The 15535-nt window shown below is 44.9% G+C and overlaps 1 protein-coding gene across 1 annotated transcript in view; it reads right to left on the reverse strand.

The window, feature by feature from the left end:
• TOP3A (DNA topoisomerase III alpha) overlaps positions 1-15535 on the reverse strand; it is a 200142-nt gene that overhangs the window by 102968 nt on the left and 81639 nt on the right. Inside the window, exons 8-10 of the mRNA XM_086940709.1 lie at positions 12982-13082; positions 2245-2319; positions 1728-1810 (exon numbers count right to left, since the gene is read on the reverse strand). Coding sequence (XP_086796835.1) covers positions 1728-1810; positions 2245-2319; positions 12982-13082 — 259 coding nt within the window. The remainder of the gene's footprint in view (positions 1-1727; positions 1811-2244; positions 2320-12981; positions 13083-15535) is intronic.

The raw sequence follows: 15535 nt of genomic DNA on the forward strand, positions 1-15535 counted from the left end.
AGACTAGTGAGCCTAAAAACAACAATGATAAAGCGCAAAGAAGCCGTTAGACTTCAGGAAAGAATAAGGGTAACAAACAGTAGCTAAGGAAGACTAACTCATGGAAACTGAGAAAAATGTGAAGGCGCAGTCATAAGAGGCCCAGACAGAGAACAGAGACTAAATGACATCCATGGCCAAAATATACTGCGGGTTAAAACACTGATTGACCAGCTGAAACAAAACAAATACCAGAATGGGTGACAAGAAAGTGGAGAGATCAAAATGACCATAAACAACAGTAAAATATCATACCTTAGAGGAAAAGAGGAAACAGTGATGCTGTGGGAGAATTTTATTAAAAAACAATGTCACTGCACCGATCAGACACTAAAGGCTACTTGTGATGCATGTATAGGCCTGGTTTTAGACAAGACAGTAAATGACACATTTAAAATGGGGTCCAAACACAAATATAAACTAACGATCACCTTTACAGAGATTCTCTTACTAATAATTTTAACTCTCCTTTCTTCACGAATGGTTTGAAACTGCCATGCCGCCGTGTGCACTTGAAAAACCTCTTAGCAAAAATAAATTTCAAAACACCCAAAACATTGTCCTTTAAGAACTGTAGCGCACCCATCTTGAGGACCCCTGTGCAAGAGCATCAGTTCTTTAGAAGTTTATGATCAAGCATCACACAACGTTTCTACATGCTTTATCAAACATGAAATACCATATCACACCATATGCTGATTTAGGTTGTTCTTCTGTGGGTGTCAAATGAGGCAGAGCAAGGACTAAGAGTACTGGAATCAAAACGAAAGTACTGGTCTTTCTCTGCTTCCAAATGTAAACTGATTCCAGGGATTAAAACAACTGGTGCAAAAAGACAGCATATTCCCAGTTAGGCCACATCTATCGGAGAATCATGCTTGCAAAAAGCATGTAGAGTAGTCCACAACATATCTTGGGAAGCCTAGAAAATTGCATAAAATCTCAGAGGAACTGCATTCCTGAGGTCCTAACACTTGTAAATGCAACCAGGTGATCATGAATTTAAACGCTTTGCTGCCTCATGCTAGGCACCATATGACACAAACAGATATTCAAAGACTATGAAGGGCTTTGACCTCTCCAGGTATAAATATTTAGTAATATCAAGACCACTATGCTTGGTAAAATCTCTTCAGCCTAAAAAGTTCATAAGGAATGACTTGAGATTTTCCCTTTATATGTTATACACGTTCGATCTAGGTGTGATGGTAAAGCTCCTTTATTAGCCTTATTATTTTTTATATTCAAACGGATTAATTCCCGTTTGAATATAAAAAATAATAATTTTCTCTAAGAAAAAACCTTTTCGTGTTGCTTCATTTCTATTCTTATGTTCAGTATTTCATTTGCTGCTTGAAACCACAAGATCTTTGCTGAATCTGTCTAAGTTATTGTTATTTCTATGTGGCTAGTGTGGTAGTCTCTATAGAATTTGGTAAACAGATTCATAATACGTTCAACAGTTGCTGTTCCATTCAGCTGCTAAGTCTAATTAATATAGACTACACTGTTAAACTCGGATCACCAAACAAATCCCTTGCTGGCAACCTTCTTCCTAAAACACATATTGTGAGGATCAGGCTCTTCATCTTTCAGGTTAACAATTAATGGTTTGAGGCAACATTCAACGAGCAATCCAAGAGGTTTATTTCACAATGTTTTCTTTTTTCGGATTACAAAATAGTTACCCTTGTGTGTACAACTTCTCAGCAATCTTCATTGTCTCCTTAGCACTGATCTTCAGCTTGCGAGAGGCCAGTTTTTCCAGCTCCTGTTCAAGTGTGGCAACACAGAAAAACAATATTTACTTACTTTTTCAAACATCAATCAGAACATTTAATTTCTATGATTAGATGTTTAATGACGGCGGAAACTGAACACCCTTTATCAGTGAGCATAACATGGGAGAGGAAAGACTAAACTCCTGGAACTGAGCTCAAGCATGGCCCTATACCCAAAGCCACTGCTGAATCCTATTACTTGGAAGACCTTCAAGCAAAGTCCTTGGTCATCTAGTGCGTAGCTGATTCAGCAGATAATACGGCCACGAAATATCTATAAACAGACTATCTATAAAAGCATCTCTTTGGGACAAACGGTACGGTACTGCAAATATCAGAGAGAGATTCCCAATGCCCCATGTGTTTTTATAAACATCAACTAAATATCACCATCCTGCTCACATGAAACATTTTTCAGACATACCACTGTGTCCAGAGCCACCGGCCTCCATTTACTTTTTGGCTTGCTCCCAACCTCCACAACAGTGGCAACTGGATTCTGAAATGGAGCAGAGGAAAATGAGATCACATACAAATTGTCCATTATCGTCAAGCAATTGGAAATCTTAGAGACAATATTTTCGGAGTTCAGAGGCTAAGAATCTGTAGTGGATGCTTTACTCAAGAAATCCCATCTCTGTCTGATGTTTTACCAGATTTTAGAGAATTTTTGTGTTTTAAAAACATTTCTGTACTAAATGTCTTTGTTAATAATAACATCATAAGGTAGAGTCACTGTATGTGGTTGAGTGTCCATGAAAATACAGTGCCAACTCAGCATGGCGGAGGAAAGAGTCCTAGGAAAATCTCCTGTCTTGCTTTGGGATTCAAAATAATTGATTGGAATAAAAATAAACGTAAATCCAGTATATTCCACCAGACTATCTTGTGGGAAGATTTAGAGAGAAAACCAAAAGCATCCAATGAACCCACATAACTACTTTGAATTACAACATAAAGATTCAGTATTCTCATCAAATTGCCTAGAAGAGGGAAAGCATAGCAGTACAGCTCACAGCTGAGGACAACACTTTATTACAGGGTGGCTCCCTAAAAGTTAATCCGAGGTAATGCTGTTTATGAGTATAGAATTTTAGATCTGGGAAGGATGTCTAGGCCATAAAATCTGCTCTTTTTCCGCCAACCTTTGACTCTACATTAGTTCGAAATTACCATTCTATACTTACATAAATCCATTTCTATTAGGTCTACCTACTGTGACTTTTTCAATGTATCTAGTGTTTTGCCTCCTGAAGAACTGATGTGGCCCCAGGAAGGGGGAGAGAGGTATGGAGTGACTATGCAATCTAGTCACCACATTCACTACAAAATTTTATTTTCAAATATTAATTCCAACCTGCTTCTCCTTTCTCCATGCTACTCTCCAGCTTCAAGTCAGTACTTTAAGTCCTAGAAAAAACACTCTTCCAGTTAAAGTCACTTGAACCTGTGCCTCTTGCATCTTTGACAATTTAAAAGCTCTATTAAATCTGCTTAGTCTCTTTTCTTCTCTGATTTATATCTGATGAAATATGCAAAGACTTTTCTTAAATGGCGTGCGTATGGCTCTGCAAAATTGGTTCCCACCTGCATACATCGATCTTTAACCATAGCCACCAACACTAGAGATAATACCATAAATAGTCCATGACGTATACAATGGTTACACGTTCTCTTTTCCACTGGATAATAAATTATCAAATCTAGAGGGGCAGTCAATACAATCCCCCCGAAAGATTGTTCCCCCAAACATACTATTTATTCTTTCTATCCACTTCCTCTAGGGTACCATTTCCATTACGATAATACAAAACTGATTTATCACTGCTTCCCACATTCAACAACATTCCTTATGAATTCATGGAGGAGCAGCCGCCCAAAATCGATCCTTTTGGACACACTCCTCATGGTTTCTTTTCCTAAGAATTCTCAGTCCCCTACAAGCACTCTAACCTTTCGCTACAGCATCTGATATGGGATGAACAAAGGAGAAGTGAGGCAAAAACGATCATTAGATCGAATTAGTTCAAATGTTTTATTTTCAATTGGCACACAAGTATCTATATACAAGGCATGCTAATTATAAATATTTTAACATTACATTTTCAGTTTGCAGAACTAAGGAAGGGATGTGCAAATTTCACAATACCTTAGGAGTTTAGAAAATTAAATTATTAGCATAAGCAGATGACTGTAATTTTCACTTGCTGCACAAAGCTTAATCATATTGATGCAATCCACAGTGAAGGGTTACATGCTTTCACTACTGCAATAATGTATCACAGCAATTGACTTCTCTATAGTTACACGTGCGATTCAGAAGAACAAGCTACTTACCTTCGGTAACAATGTATCTGTAAGAGACATATTAGTTATAGACTCCTTACCTTAGAATTATCCTAAGGCATCACACTGGAGCTGGAGAAAAAAATTCTTAGCAGTACTACTGCGCGTCGGCAGATGGTGTCGGAAGTCTCAGTCAGTCGTCAGCGTCGTGGTCGCCGGGATGATGTTGCGGTGTCTACTTAGAAGCTGCCCCTATGCGCTGATGTCAGTTCTGACACAACTTACCATGCCAGAAGCGCAGTGCCATGCAAGACACTGACCACTGATGCACAAAATTAGGGCCCTGCAAGGAAGTCCCTATCCCTAGAAGTCAGTTCTCAGAATGGGGAGGATGAGTGGGGCGGTAAGGAATCTATAACTAATGTATGTCTCTTACAGATACATCGTTCCCGAAGGGAAGTAACTTGTTCATCTGGAAGAGACTACTAGTTAAAGATTCCTTACCTTAGAATAGATACTCCAGCAATACCAACCCCCGGGGTGGGTCTGCAAACTAAGTTTACACCAGGAATTCCAGAAGAACAGAACAGCTAAAAAAGCGGTCTCTCCAGACTTGGCTGTCCAGGCAGTAATGCTTAGTAAACGTGTGCAGGGATGTCCATGTGGCTGCCTGGGAGATGTCAACCAGCGGAACTCCACGTCCCAAAGCAGTAGTTGCTGCCATCACCCTGGTAGAGTGGGCGCGCAGTCCACCTGGAGGTTCTTTTTTAGCCTAAGGATAACAGATCTTAATGTATAGGACTGTCCATCGAGAGATGGTACGTTTGTGCATTGCCCAACCTTTCTTGGAGCCCACATAACCCACAAAGAGTTGTTTGTCCACCCGGAGGTCTTCAGTGAAGTCAAGGTAGAAAGACAGCATACGTTTTGGGTCCAGACGGTGGAGTATCTCCTTTTCTTTGGGAGGGTGCGGAGGCGGGAAGAAGGTGGGCAATGTGATGGTCTGACCTATGTGGAAAGAGGTAACTACTTTGGGCAGAAAAGAGGGCTTAGTACCTAGGACTACTTTGTCCGGATGGATAGCAAGAAAGGGAGGTCTGGAAGATAAGGCTTGAGGCTCACTCACCCTGCGAGCAGAGGTGATGGCAAGCAAGAAAGCAGTCTTCAAAGTAAGGCGGCGAAGAGGACAATTATGTGGTGGCTCAAAGGGAGCACACACAGGAATAGTGAGGACTAGATCCAAGTCACACTAGGGCATTATGAAAGGAGAAGGAGGAAAGAGATGAGTAATGCCCTTCAGAAATCTATTAACAGTAGGGGCTTGAAAAGAGAAGGCTGCTCAGGAAGGCAAAGAAAGGCCGAAATAGCCGAAAGATAGCCTTTAAGAGTGCCAAGAGCAGAGCCCTTCTGGGCCAAAGAAAGAATGAAGAGGAGATCCTCTGAAAGAGGGGCAGAAAGGGAATCCACAGCCTTTGCTGTGCACCATGCCACAAATTTGTTCCATCTACAGGCCTATACCGTTGTAGAGGAGGGACGCCTGGCTGCCAAGATGACATTACTGACTTCGGGAGGAAGGTCGAAAGCTCTCAACTGAAGTCACTCAATCTCCATGCAAGGAGGTGGAGACTCAATAGCTTCGGGTGGAGGACCGTCCCTTGCTGCTACGACAGTAGAGCCTCCGAAGAGGCAGTCTGATCGGAGGATCGATGGCCATGCTCAAGGGCTCGGATACCAGACTCTTCGTGCCCAGTCCGGAATCCCAAGAATGACTTGGGAACAGTTGAGCTTGATCTTCTTCAACACTCTGGGCAGAAGGGGTATAGGCGGAAAGGCGTACAGGAGGCTGCAACTACACCCGCAACGGTAAACGTCGCTAAGCGACAGACACCTTGTAAACTCTAATGCGCAGAACTTCTGACATTGAGCTTTGTTTTTGGTGGTGAATGGATCTAACCAAGGATCTCCCCACTGCTGAAAGAGACCTTGCACCACACCTTTGAGTGAAGACTCCATTTGTGAACCATCATGCACCGGCAGCTGAGTTCGTCCACCCTGGCGTTCAGGGAACCTGCCAGGTGTTAAACCACCAGAGATATGCCCTGATGATCCAGCCATGTCTTAAGGCGAAGAGCTTCTTGACATAGGGTCCACTATCCCAACCCCACATGGTGGTGGTGTTGTCCGTGTACACCTACACTACTCTTCCTTTAACAGAAGGAAGAAATGCCTTCAGTGCAAAACGGTTTGCCCAGAGCTCCAGAAGGTTGATGTGGAGCTCGGACTCCACCGGAGACCAGAGGCCCCTGATATCCGCCTCTCCCATATGGCCGCCCCATTCCAGGAGTGAGGCATACATCACTACCGTGAACTCTGGTTGGGGAAGGGAAAGGGATTTGCCGTTGACTAAATCCTGGTTCGTGAGCCACCACTGCAACTGACTTGCTGTCCCCTTCGAGATCTAGACGACATCGGAAAGATTCCCCAGGTGCTGCGGCCACTGGAACTTCAGGGACCACTGCAGAGCCCGAATATGCCATCTGGCATGTTCCACCAGCAGAATGCAGAAGGCCAGGAGGCTCAGCAGCCTCAGGGTCATTCTCAACGAAATACAGGATAGAGGCTGAAACATCAGTATCATAGCCCGAATATCCCAGACTCGCTGCTCTGGAGGATAGACCTGAAATTGTGCTGTGTCCAGATCCGCTCCAATGAAAAGGAGCTTCTGGGAGGGAATCGGGTGCGACTTCGGCACGTTGACTGTGAACCCCAGCAAATGCAGAAGGTACCCAGTAGTCTGGAGGTGGGAGACAACAGTCTGGGGCGAGCCTGCCTTCAACAGCCAGTCGTCGAGAGAGGGGAAGGTTGGAACCCCTCATCTTCGCAGATGAGCTGCAACCACCACCATAATTTTAGTGAACACCCGAGGGGCACTGGTAAGGCCAAAGAGGAGCATGGTAAACTGAAAATGCTCGTGGCCTACTGTGAAACGCAGGTGGGCAGGCAAGACGGGGGATGTGAAAGTAAGCGTCCTGCAAGTCCCACACTACATCCAGTCTCCAAGGTCGAGGGCAAACAAGGCCTGAGTCAAGGTTAACCTCTAGAACTTCTCGTTACAGAGGAAGAGGTTGACGTCTCTGAGGTCTAAAATAGGATGCAGGCCTTTGTCCTTCTTGGGCACCAAGAAGTAGTGGGAGTAGCAACCACTACCTACTTCTGGCACACACATGTGTTCGATAGCTCCCTTGGCCAAGAGAGCTGCAACTTCCTGGCGGAGAAGGGTCAAGCGATCCTCCGACATGCGATGGAGTGTTGGTGGCATGGAGGGTGGGGTCGTTTCGAAGAGGAGGGAGTAGCCCCTTCGGACTATCTGCAAAACCCACCTGTCCGAAGTGATGTTGCCCCACTGGCAACTGGTAGACCTGAAAGGTCGGACTAGTAAGGTTTGGAGGTTGCTGCAGGGGGAGCTTTGGTGGACTGGCCCACCCGCTGGCCCCCAGACCCATGACCTGGGTCCCACGTCCCCGGCCACACAGAGACTGGGTAGCTTGTGCAGCCCCGTGGCTCTGGGTGGAACGTGGTAGGGAACCCTTTCCGTAGCCCTGAAAGAGGCAAAAGGCAGACTGCATGGGTCAAGAAGTTACCGCAAGGCCCGAGGATCTGGCCTTAGCCCTAGACTCCTTGACAAGTTCAAGCGTGTTGTCTGCCTTGTCACCAAACAGGCGACGGCCATCAAAGGGCATGTCCACCTCAGTCAGGAGATTAGTCCAGACAGCCACCATAGGAACCTCGAGGTCCAAGGCCTCAGCCGCCCTACGTAACACCACAGCAAAGGATACTCCCTCTTTCATAGCCACGGTAGGGGAGAAAGCATACCAAGGGCTGGGGAAGTAGCCAGACCACTGGCATCACCCAACTCCTTCCGCCAGTTCGGCTCCTCAATTTGTTCTGATGGGCGGTAGAGAATGCCAGGGATGAACAGCGGTACAAAAGTGCTCTCCGATGTCGGTCCGGCACCGTGTCCTCATCGGGGGTGAGGCTGGGGTCGATGCCGGGTTAGGGGCACAACCCGCATCGGGGGCGTCACCACTGGAATCGGCGCTAGGGAAGGTACTGTGAGGTCGACCGGCAGCGATCTGAATCCAGGCCTGGATCCTTGGGGACCCTGCGACGCCGGGGCCTGAGCCGTCTATATCGAAGGCCCAGGGTCCCCAGCCGAATCCATGGAGCACAAAGGCACGCCTGCGGAGTCAGGCTGCCCAAAGATGCTGTGCAGTGCTTCGTATAATTGACGAAGCTGAGCGGGGGATGCTCCAGCCCAGGGAAAGGGAGGGAAAAACTGAGCCATCCATATGGGCTCCAAGGAAGGAGAAGGAGGGCGACGACAATCCGGGTCCCGTGTTGCATCGGCCTACGGACCGTGAGATGGCGAACATCGATGATGCTTCTACGCCGACTTACCAGAGGAGTGCGAAGGCTTCGATGACGAGTGGTGATGGCTCTGCGACCGGTCCCGCAACCTTCCCCTCGATCGGGACCTTGAGCTGCGCAGAGCAGACTGCTGGGCCTCCAAAAGTTTCAGGACTCCTCCCGCAAAGACTTAAGGTTCAGGGCCCGGCAGTCAGAGTAAGACTTCAGGTCATGGTCGCGCTCCAGGCACCAAAGGCACATGAGGTGCGGATAGGTAACCAACACCAACTTGTGACAGGAGTCACAGGGCTTTAAACGGGGCCAACGGCTGGACATCCCTCGTGCACCAGGAGTCAGATACTGAAAAGCAGTCAATAAAAAGTTGAAGACAGTTAGTCAAAAAGCGACTAAGGGGCAAGCTCTCTCCGGATCTGCGCTAGCTGGTGAGGAAAAAGAAAGAACTGACGTCAGAACTCAGGGACGGCGTCTAACTAGACACTGCGACGTCATCCCGGCGACCACAACGCCAACTACGGAAGTAGAATCAACTGACGCCACCTACAGACGTGCAGGGGTACTGCTAAGAAAAAAATTATCTAGATCCAGTCTGACACCTTGCGGTAAGTCTAAGGTAAGGAATCTACCACTCCCTCCATGCCACCAACACTCAATCGCATGTCGAAAGATCATTTGACCATTCTCCGCCAGGAAGCTGCGGCTCTCGAATGCTTCCCTGTGCCAGAAGTAGGTCGTGGTTGCTACTCCCACGACTTCTAGGTGCCCAAGAAGGACAAAGGCCTGCATCCTATCTTAGACCTCAGGGACGTCAACCACTTCCTCTGGAAGGAGAAGTTCTAGGTGTTAACCTTGGCTGAGGTCTTGTCTGCCCTCAACCCTGGAGACAGGATGGTAGCGTTGGACTTGCAGCACGCTTACTTTCTCATCCCCGTTTTGCCTGCCCACCAGCGTTACCTAGGCCACGAGCATTTTCAGTTTACCATGCTTCCCTTTGGCTTACCAGTGTCCCTTGGGTGTTCACAAAAGTGATGGGGGTGGTCTCAGCTCATCTGCAAAGATCAGGGATTCCAGTCTTCCCCTATCTCGACGACTGGCTGTTGAAGGCAGGCTCGCCCCAGGCTGTCGTCTCCCACCTCCAGACTACAGCGGAGCTCCAGCATTCGCTGAGGTTCACTGTCAACATGCTGAAATCGCACCGGATTCCCTCCCAGAAGCTCCTTTTCATCAGAGTGGTTCTGGACACAGCACTGTTTCGGGTCTATCCTTCCAAGCAGCGAGACCGGGATATTTCGGGCTATGATACCAATGTTTCAGCCTCTATCACGGATTTCGGTGAGAATGACCCTGAGGCTGCTGGGCCTGATGGCCTCCTGCATCCTGCTGGTGGAACATGCCAGATGGCATATGTAGGCTCTGCAGTGGGACCTGAAGTTCCAGGGGGCGCAACACCAGGGGAATCTTTCTGATGCTGTACAGATCTTGGAGGGGACTGCAAGTCAGTTGCAGTGGTGGCTCACAAACCAGGATTGGGTCGGCGGCAGATTCCTCTCCCTTACCCAACCAGAGTTCACAGTTGTGATGGATGCATCACTCATGGGATGGGGCAGCCATTTGGGAGAGGCGGAGATAAGAGGCCTCTGGTCTCCGGTGCAGTCCGGGCTCCACATCAACCTTCTGGAGCTCCGGGGAACACAGACACCACTGCCATGTCATACTGCAACAAACAGGGCAGGGTGGGGTCGTGGACCCTATGTCAAGAGGTTCTTCGCCTTTGCACATGGCTGGAACATCAGGACATAGCTCTGGTGGTTCAACACTTGGCAGGTTTCCTGAAAGCCAGGGTGGATAAACTCAGCCGCTGGTGCATGATGGATCACTCAGAGATGGTGCAAGGTCTCTTCAGTAGTGGGAAGTGCCTTGGTTAGATCTATTCGCCACAGTAGCATACAGCAATGTCAGCAGTTCTGCACGTTTAAGTTTCCAAGGCAGCTCTCGCTCGGCGGAGCTTTTCGTCACGAGTGGAGTTGTGGCCTCTTGGACGCCTTTCCGCCTGTTCCACTTCTGCCCAGAGTGCTGAAGAAGATCAAGCGCGACCGGGCCCAAGCCAGTCTTGTGGCCCGGACTACATATTTGTGCTCTTCGCCTCCTTACTTTGAAGGCTTCTTTCTTGCTTGCCATCACCTCTGCTCACAGGGGGAGTGAGCTTCAAGCCTTATCTTCTAGACCTCCCTTTTTTGCTGTCCACCCAGACAAAGTAGTCCACCATCCTTGGCTCTCTTTTCTGCCCAAAGTAGTTACCTCTTTCCACATAGGTCACACCATCACATTGCTCACCTTCTTCCTGCCTCATCACGCTTCCAAAGAGGAGGAGACTCCACCGTCTGGACCCAAAATGTGCTCTGTCTTTCTACCATGACCGCACTAAAGACTTCCGGGTGGACAATCAACTCTTCGTGGGTTATGTGGGCGCCAAGAAAGGTTGGGCAGTGCACAAACGTACTAGCTCTCGATGGGTCATCCTATGCATTAAGATCTATTATTCTTTGGCTAAAAAGGAACCTCCAGTAGGACTGCGCGCTCACTCTACCAGGGTGATGACAGCTACTACTGCTTTGGGACGTGGAGTTTCGCTGGTTGACATCTGACAGGCAGCCACATGGGCATCCCTGCACACGTTTACTAAGCATTACTGCCTGGACATCCAAGTCCGGAGAGACGGCTTTTTGGGCCGTTCTGTTCTCAAGGACTTCCTGGTGTTAACTTAGTTCACAGACCTACCTCCAGGGTTGGTATTGCTGGGGTATCTATTCTAAGGTAAGGAGTCTATAACTAATAGTCTCTTTCAGATGAACAAGTTACTTACCTTTGGTAACGATGTATCTGTAAGAGACATGTATTAGTTGTGGATTCCTTACCCGACCCCCTACCCATCCTTCCCATTCTGTGAAGTGACTTCTAGGGATAGGGACTCCCTTGCAGGGCCCTAGTTTTGTGCACCAGTGGTCAGTGTCTTGCATGGCTCTGCGCTTCTGGAGTGGAAAGTTGTGTACAGAACTGACGTCAGTGCGCAGGGGCAGAGTCTAAGTAGACACCACAACGTCATCCCGGCAACCACGACGCCGTTGATGGACGCGGAGTCGACCAACGCCACCTACCAATGGGCAGGGGTACTGCTAAGAAAATATTTATCCGGTTCCAGTCTGACTTCTAGGGGTAATTCTAAGATGACGAATCTATAACTAATATAGGTCTCTTACAGATTCATCGTTACCGAAGGTAAGTAACTTGTTCATCATGTAATGTACCCTGAATGCAAAGCTGTGTTTAAAGCCCTTGGCATGTTTATCAAAGACATTCTATGAAACACCCAGAATACTAACTCTGCTCTGAAATGAGCCTCAGCAGAATATTCGTCTGAAGCATTTAGGAGAATCTCAGTGTCCCTGTTAACTGACCCATTTATAAAATAAAGATTAACTATTATGTTGGAGAGCTATGTCCAGAGGGTGTTGTATGAATATTGATTGTGCAACCATCTTAACATTATCCAACGTTTTAATTTTATATTTTAAGCTTACGGAATCTCAGCAAACCAGTATTTTGATCACATAATTCTGTTTCAACCAGTTTACTTTAGTACTATTACCTGGAGTGTGAATTGGAAACCATCTAAATATTGTACATTTATGTGAGGCTTAGTATCTGGAAAACTTAAGTTTTGATTCAAATGGACATGGTCACCTTCAGAAGATGTCTTTATCCCACAGGAATTCGTGAGGAGCTTCAGGATTATTTATCTGCTCTACAGTTGATAATGCCGAAGAGCAGGAGTTGCTTTTGTTTTTATACCATCTAGCCCAAATGTGTTTGTTGCAATATTGGTTTTTGAAATAATGGCATGTAGCACACAGGAAATTAATTTAAAGCAATATACGCAGTTTTTAATCAAGGGCTCACATATTGCTGATATTCTCATATACATTTCGTTTTACCAACCTTAGAGACTCTTTTATTGCCTCCATTTCTGCACATTTTACTGTGGCGGTTTTGAAAAATATCAATTTGTTTAGCAAAAGTATTCTAAATAGTTTAGCAACATTTTCCATATTTAAATATGTTTTCTATGTAGATAGCATGATCATATCCAAACTCTCAGTCATCTAAACTGAATATTAATAAACATGTAAATAGAATTTTCTAAAAAGTAATTTTCATCTCTTAAGTCTTTCAACTGTATATTTATGTGTCATACTTCGCGTGATAAATTCTTTGGAATATTTTGTTTTTCTAATGACCACTGTACTTGATCACTTTGGGATACATGAACCACCTTGAAGATGCAAAGAGGTATGTTCAGAGTCAAGAACACAAAAACTTACAGTCCCCATTTTCACTCCCAGGACACACCAGCACTTTTAGTGTTAGTTACTTTTGGTGCCCCCGTTCTTACCTCCATGCATATCTGGTAGAGGACAAGACAGGCTGTGTGGTGAAACAGACGATTCCTCTTCCAGCTGAAGTCCACAGTCATGTCTTCAAAAAAATGCGTTACTGTGTGTAAGGTCACAGAACAAGATGTTACAAAAATTGGGAAGCAGAGCACAAATGTTACAAAATAAGCTTTCACAAAATAATCCCACTCTGTAGTCTGTGAAATTGTAGTGACAATAACAGGCGGTCAGACAGAGCATGAGCAGAAGCCACTGGTGTGAATCAGATTGAAGCATGGCACCTACCTTAACACTTCTTGAGAAGCAGTTGCAATCTCCACATTGTAGCACTATTTTTCGAACTTTAAGGACAAAACTGTACCTCATGAAATAGACGGCTTTTAAATGATATTGTGTGCCCGGGTCTCCCTTTGGCATACACACATTGTGCCAATAGTCAACTCACTGAAGAAATTAAACTGAAGATACCTTATTATGATCTCAGCCACATCTTCTGCAAATTAAATAAAAATAATCACGTTTCTTTAGTGAACATTTTTTTTTGTCCAGGTACACACAAACAGGAATTTGATTAAATGTGGGATTTGTTTCTTTTTATCTTTAAGTTGCTGCGCTGAGAGCAGGACAAGCGTCCCAAGCATCCACTGGCTGGTTCTGTGTGAGCTGAAGCACACTCTGTGGTCATTCTCTAATAATACCTTGTCACTACCAATGGAGAGTAGGTGTATTCATTTAAGTATTTTGACAGTAATTGCTTATAGGCAGGAGTTTAGAGGACATGATAGCAGAAAAAATGGAACATGCGAACCAGCAAGGATTGGTTACAGCAACAATAAGAGATATGAAGTGAGAGGCATCACAAACGACAGGGTAGGGTAAAGAGAACGTGCAATGCAACCAATAAAGGTACTGAGAAGTACGTATGAAGGAAGTGAATAGTTAAACGTGTATATCTATCACAAAGTACATTAACGTAAAAAATTGATATGGAAAAAAACAATGCCATCTGCTTCACTGCTGAATATACACGGACGCAATAGTATTTAGGTGTGCGCATGATTTAAACATGGCACATAAGAGAGACCTGGTTCCCCCACTAGACTCTGAACTCAGCCATTGCCATTATATCCCTGCACTCTGACTTTATATCAGACTCTTACAATCCCTACAGCACACATCAGAAGATTTATACTTTTGGAACAGCATCTAGGCTCTTCACTGCTGAAGCTTTGTGAATTCTGTGGTCTGATCTACCTGCCAGGTCCTGTTAATGTGAGGTTGTCATCAAGCTAATATCTAGTATACAATATAAGCAGTCATTCCCCTGATGTGATAGAAGAATAAAACAAAACGTAGCATTATTCTGTTACATTTTTCTCAAACCAAAGACCACAAAAAGATAAAAATTGGATTGTTTTACTTTGTTAATGTTTACAGCTTTAGACTTTATTTATTTGAAATAATAAACACTATTTAAAAAATACAGCCTTTGCAACTAGACCGAACAGGCCACAATACAAGAAATATGTATTTGATACAGCATAATTAAATCCATTTCATTATCGTAAGAACAAAGTATTACATAAATCTTAATAACTAATAACAAACATTTGTAAATGATGTTAAATTTGTTAAGACCATATTTAAAACTCATCTATTGTTCTGTAAACGGTGTTTAAAATTCTAAATAGTCGACAGCAAATGTTTAATGTTGGGGCAGGAAAAAGAAAAAACATTGCTGCGTGCGCAGAGGTAGAGCACATATTTTTATAGAGTTAGAAACAATTGCCAAACTCTCGCCTCTAAGTCTGCCTTCAGATACTATTCAGAAGAGCATATTTAAGCAATGCGGCAGATTGACTGCAGTGTCATTCTTAAAGTGAGCCAAATCAGACTGAAAACTCTTGCCATGACCTCTGTTTTCAAACGTTTCTTCAGGCAGCCTAACATCATTGAGAACTACACCTCCTGCCTAGTGGGAGTTTAGATTTAAAGATGTAGCAATGAGGTGGGTAAAGGTAAAGACTTCCCTCTATTCCCCTTCCAGCTCTTACAAAATTTCAAATTATATAAAGAGACTACTGGTGATAAGCACATTTAATAAAAGGTCCCAAGCATTTGTATGTAGCCTTCACGGCTAAGACGAACTAGTCTGCAATTTTCCCTCTAATTTAACAGCAATGAATACTCCGTAGATAGCCATTCATCTCGATACAGTGCAACAGCCAGAATTCTTGCTTCATAGATGTTTTTTATGACCGGTTTGTTCCTTCTTCACACAAATATGTTTCAAGCAAGCATGCCTTTTTCAACTTAGGCAAATGCCCTGGCTTGTTTCTAAAACCGGTCTGCCAACACCAAATTATTGGAAAACATCTACCCCAAATACTGATATACATATTAGTTCGTACTAGTTTCCACCTACTTGGCCTTCGCTCTCACCTTTTGTTAGTATCATAACCTTACTTTTGGCAATGTTAATTAATAGGTGGTTATCCATATGCCTCAGGGTAAGATAGCAGATTACAGCAAAAATATTAAAGGGGCTGTTGG

This window comes from Lissotriton vulgaris, chromosome 10 (genome assembly GCF_964263255.1).
Source record: "Lissotriton vulgaris chromosome 10, aLisVul1.2, whole genome shotgun sequence".
In the NCBI taxonomy this organism is placed as follows: Eukaryota; Metazoa; Chordata; class Amphibia; order Caudata; family Salamandridae; genus Lissotriton; species Lissotriton vulgaris.